A 5,845-nucleotide genomic window follows, 5' to 3' on the forward strand; every position below is an offset into this window, starting at 1 on the left:
TTAGTAAAAAAAAACCCATACATGTTTTGCGTATGACGAGTACTCGCGCTAGGTAGTCGTAGGATCGACTAGTCACGACTCGCTAGTACCAAATTTTTATTACGCAGGTAAAGAGTTAAGCAAATATCTGAGGCAATTTTAAAATACAAAGTTAATACCATTAGTTTTCCTAATCAAAGTCTTTTTTCTTTTAGTGAGTCGGTTGTTGGTCGAGAAACGTGGTGTAGTTTGTTAAATTTTGAGTTTCAGCTCTACTGTGGTAGAAGGGAGATAACTCTATTTCGCTCAGCTTGACTAAGATATTTGAAAGCCAAGAAAAAACATTACTGAAATTCTTTTCAAAACTAGAATGATTTATAGCAGCGGTCCCCAAACTTTTTTGCTCTACAAACCGGGGTATCGCGTGCATAACGAAACATAATAAACTGCATAATATATAAATTCCATATATAAGTTGACCTCTTTGAAAATCCGATAGATCTGTCATTTTAATGAATTTTAATTACCTTTTTCTGATGATATCTGAAAAGAAACAGCAATTTTAGCAAAACATATCAAGCAACACTAATAATAAATCAAAAAAACATAAAAATAAACAAGCGAAACCGTCAATGGCACCTGTGCCCAGCATCGCCTTCCTGGCACTTGTGCCGGATGGCACGTGATTCGACCGAGATCGTTGCCAGTGCCGCCGAACTGGCTCCTGTGCAGGTGGCACATAAAATACACCATTTTGAGCGTGGCCGTTGCCAGTACCGCCTGACTGGCCTTCGTGCCGGTGGCACGTAAAAGCACCCACTACACTCTCAGAGTGGTTGGTGTTAGGAATGGTATCCAGCTGTAGAAACTCTGCCAAATCAGATTGGAGCCTGGTGTAGCCATCTGGTTTCACCAGTCCTCAGTCAAATCATCCAACCCATGCTAGCATGGAAAGCAGACGTTAAACAACAAAGAAGCTTTTGATAGTTTTATAGATATTTCAAAATAATGATGTGATATTAGGTGTTTCCATTATTTTGTCCAACCTGTATATATATATATATGTGTGGGAGAATTTATGAAAAAAACAACAACAGACGAGGACAGGTGGTGTAAACAACAAAAGGATGTATTAGTTTAATGCTCGGTAATAGAGAAAGTCTTTAACGTTTCAAGCTACGCTCTTCAACAGAAAGAATAAGGAGAAAAACACAGAGAAAAAAAATTTTAATGTTGTGGTCAGCGATCTATCACACACACAGACACATTCACATTAAATTTTCTACTTCTCCATTTCCAGATCTCCTAAATCCATTTCATCCATCATCTATTCCAGATAAAGCAGCTCGCAACATGTATTTCAAAGTGTTGGCTGGAGAAGAGAAAGACCTTCGTATATTAAATTATGCTCCTGGACCACTTGACACAGACATGCAAAAAAATGTTCGTGAAAATGCAGTCGATGATACAATCAGACAACAATTTACAGGTGAGAGCTTATATGCTAATTTACAAGTGAGATTTATAAAGGTGGCGTTTATACAATTCAGCTTTCTGCTTCCCAAGCCTTGTGAATACAGCCCCTGAGATATTTTTGACTTCTTCACTTGCCTGAGTGATGTTCCACTAACATGCCGAATGCACTGGGAATGTCTTAGTCTTTGCAACACTAATTCCCATCCATGCCTTGTAGCACTTTGGCAGCAAACCCTTTCTGCTGGGGATCACCAACTGACAAACCAAATAGCACCATGTCGTCTGAAGATATCAGCCGATCAATTGTCATTTCTACTTCCACAGTGGGTGCACATCTCAATCCAGTTCATAAAAATTATGAAAAGAAGTGACAATACGCGTCCCTGCCAAAGTCCAACACCTACGTTGAGGGGTTTCAATTTAGCAACAAATGCAAACATGACTCCTAATATGGTTAATTTAATCAACCCTCCCACCAATTTCCAGCCTTCTGGTAGAAAGCCAGAATTCTCAGAATGTCAAGCAAGGTAATTACTGGTACTTGAACAGCTGATGAATGTTGATGAGATATAAATTTTGCCTGGTTTTCATTTTATTTAAAACCCTTTAGCGTTCAAGCCAGCCCAAATATTCTAACCAATTTATGTTAAAACTGGCAAGATCCAACCTCTCACACCTAACCTACAACATCATTCTAAAAATATACAAACACACCATTGAAATCTTGAAGCTACATTTCAGTGTGCGATTAATTAAAAACAATGTGAATAAATAAGCAATACATTCGACGAAGAAATTTGAATACTAAAGAGTTAGCCCATTAGCATTTAAATCAGGTAGAATATTAAGATTCTACCTGTTTTAAGTTCAAACTGACCTGATTTGGTCTCTTATCAACCCTACAATATCATTCTAAAAATCAACAGTTAAAAATCGAAATCTCAAAGCTACAATATAATGCACAATTAATTCCAAACAATGTGAATAAATAAGTATTAATTTTTGACAGAATTATATGAAAGCTAAAGGGTTAAATGTGTGTCCACCTTGTATTGACGTAAAACTATAAAACAAACTCACTAAACTACATATATTCGCCATTTCACAGGGAAATTTGAAATTTGTTTTGCATTTAACTTATTAGCAGGGGTTGACCATATTATAATATCTTGCCTAGAAATAAGTATTGCCCCAGAGAAGGTGAGGGTGGTTGAATTGTTAAAATCTTAAATGATCTCTTTCCAGGTTTTTTAGTTTATTTATTCAAATCTGTGCTCTGTATGTATGCCCTCCTTGTGTTCAGAAAAACTACAAACATGAAGAAGTAGACATTAAATGTAGATACTCTTTTACTTGTTTCAGTCTTTTGGCTGTGGCCATACTGGAGCACCACCTTTAGTCGAGCAAATTGACCCCAGGACTTATTCTTTGGAAGCCTAGTACTTATTCTATCGGTCTCTTTTACCAAACCGCTAAGTTACAGGGACGTAAACACACCAACATCAGTTGTCAAGCGATGTTGGGGGGACAAACACAGACACACAAACATATATATATATATACATATATACGACAGGCTTCTTTCAGTTTCCATCTACCAAATCCACTCACAAGGCTTTGGTCAGCCTGAGGCTATAGTAGAAGACACTTGCCCAAGATGCCATGCAGTGGGACTGAACCCGGAGCCATGTGGTTGGTAAGCAAGCTACTTGTCAAAGAGTTTCTTGAATTGTTCTAATATCTTCCATTTATTATTTTCAGAAATGTTCAATTCATCAAAACTGGTCTCCTGTGAAGACAGTGCTGAGAAGTTGATAGACCTTCTAGAGAAGGATACATACACCAACGGAGACCACATAGACTATTACGATGACTAAATACTTGTATTTTTTAAGTCACACCCTCCCTCTTTCTCTGTGAACAAGAGGCTGTGTCTTGAGTCAACCCATTTGTGACTGTGTGTTCGGAAAATGATGTCCATGTGTTAAAATTAATTTTGAAAAAAGAATTAATGAAATAGGGGAAAATTTAGTTGAATAACTAAGTTGTAGGGAGTAGATAGGCTACCATTTTCCTGGTTTTATACACTGCTTCAGTTAATTTTGAGAATGAAGAATTTAGTAATATAACTTTTTTGTTATAAAATGATAATAATAATAATAATGAACTTACTGTATGCAGAACTCAGGTGTGCTATAACTCATCAGAAAAAGTAACTAAAACTTCATAATGGGTACATAGAATATGCATAGGAAGTAAACAGTTAAAAAGTTGTTTTTTTTTTTAAAAAAACAAAAAAAAAACAGGGGCATGGGGAATCAGATGTACTGTTTACGAGTTTCAGGAAATTTTGAAGGATGTAGTGTCCCAATGGCCAGCAGGGTAGTTTATTCCATACTTCATCGATTCTGAATGTGAAAAAAAATGTTTCTGAAAGTCATAGATACTGTGTTGTTTTTTTGATTTTGTAAGTATGTCCATGAGCGTTTGACATTTGGAATTCAAAAAGGTACCCAAGATTGTTATTGGAAAGCTGGTGTTTGGGACAAGGTCACTTTAAAACAGGAAGTCTGTATCATAGAACCAGGGTCAGTCTCAAGCAGGTCGATATTAGAAGGGGTTATAAAAATTTTACCATTTATGTCACATGACTAGACATCATTATAAAAGACTTTGGGAAATGACTGCCATAAAGCATTTTGTCCTTTCGCTATATTTCTGTAGAGATTCATTACTCTTGTTTCAATTAATTTTTTAAATAATGGAGAATTTCGTGAAATAACTTTGCTAGTGTTTGTAACGTAAATTAACATGAAATATACCATATTTTAACTTGTATAAGGAACCCTTTTTTGTCAAAAATTAGGTTAAAAAATATGGGAGTTTCCGCTGACAAAACATTCAATTTTTTTTCTCCGTATTCTTTCTGTTGAAGAGCGTAACTCGAAACGTTAAAGACTTTCTGTATTCCCGAGCGTTAAACTAATACATCCTTTTGTTGTATACACCACCTGTCCTCGTCTGTTGTTTTTTTTTCGTAAATTCTCCGATAGTATTATAATTCCTTACAACACCTTTTTTTTTCCAAATTTTAAGCCCCCCAAAATTAGAGGGTTCCTTATACACGTTAAAATACGGTAAATCACTTTAAAATTGGAAGTTTGTAATGTGGCATTAGAGACTGTCTCAGACAGGTTGGTATCAAAACGGTAAAGCCAGCACTAAATGTTTCTTGACCAGACAGTTTGAGAAACAGTAAAGCATTTAATCTTTGTTATATTTCTGTTGAAATACTCTACCTTTATTCAATTAATTTTGAAAATAAGAAAGAATTTAGTAAAATAACTTTGTCATTATTAAGCTAATGTTTGGAACATAAATTAGCATGAAAGAAATGTTGCTAAGCATTTTTATCAGACAGTTCTGCCAGCTTGCCCCCTTAGCAACAACAATAATAATTCTTTCTAATTTTGGCACAAAGCCAGCAGTTTTGAGGGGGAGGGAGCAAGTCAGTTACATCATTCCCAGAACTGGACTGGTATTTTATTTTACCAACATTGAAATGATGAAAGGCAAAGTTGACCCTCAGTGGAATTTGAACTCAGAACAGAGAGTACCAGAAGAAACACCACAAGGCATTTCATCCAGTACTCTAATGCAGGGGTTTTCAAACTTTTTGACTTGTGGACCCCTTTATATTTCAGGCTTTACCCTTATAAACGCTTATGAAATTTATACATAAATATTTGCTTAAAATAACATATATTTTTACATTTATTTATTTAACAGTATTTAACAAATAGGTTTATTGTCAATTAAAAGATTTCGATTAAAAAACATATATAAAATCAAATTACCCATAAAAAGTATTTGCTGTCTACGGACCCCCTGTCTTGTCCTTGCGGACCACAGTTTGAAAGCCCCTGCTCTAATGAGTCTACCAATTCAGCACCTTAATAACTGGAATAATAGTAATAATGATAAGAAAAAGGTAACGAGCCAACAGAATCATTAGCATGCTGGGTAAAACGCTTAGCAGCATTTTGTCTGGCTTTACGTTCTGAGTTCAAATTCCACTGAGGTTAACTTTGATTTTTATTCTTTCAGGGTCGATAAAATAAATATCAGTTGAACACTGGGGTTGATTTAGTTGGCTTATCTCCTTCCCCAAAATTGTTAGTCTTGTGTGAAAATTTGAAACCAATAACAATACGAGGAAATTCATTTATGATGATGATGATGATGATGATGAAAACAGTCAACTCCTTAAATGTCTTAAGATATATTTTTCATCTTATTATTACTTTTTTCTTTTTTGTTCTCCAAATTTAATTTGAGTGTGAAATTCCTTTTCAGATTTCAAAACACAAAAAAAAAAAAAAAAAAAAAA

At 35.2% G+C, this 5,845-nt stretch overlaps 1 protein-coding gene across 1 annotated transcript in view; it reads left to right on the plus strand.

Moving 5' to 3' along the window:
- LOC106877217 (sepiapterin reductase) overlaps positions 1–5,845 on the plus strand; it is a 10,540-nt gene extending 4,695 nt beyond the window's left edge. Inside the window, exons 2-3 of the mRNA XM_014926075.2 lie at positions 1,316–1,468; positions 3,217–5,845. Coding sequence (XP_014781561.1) covers positions 1,316–1,468; positions 3,217–3,332 — 269 coding nt within the window. The 3' untranslated portion in view covers positions 3,333–5,845. The remainder of the gene's footprint in view (positions 1–1,315; positions 1,469–3,216) is intronic.

This window comes from Octopus bimaculoides, chromosome 27 (assembly GCF_001194135.2).
Source record: "Octopus bimaculoides isolate UCB-OBI-ISO-001 chromosome 27, ASM119413v2, whole genome shotgun sequence".
NCBI lineage: Eukaryota > Metazoa > Mollusca > Cephalopoda > Octopoda > Octopodidae > Octopus > Octopus bimaculoides.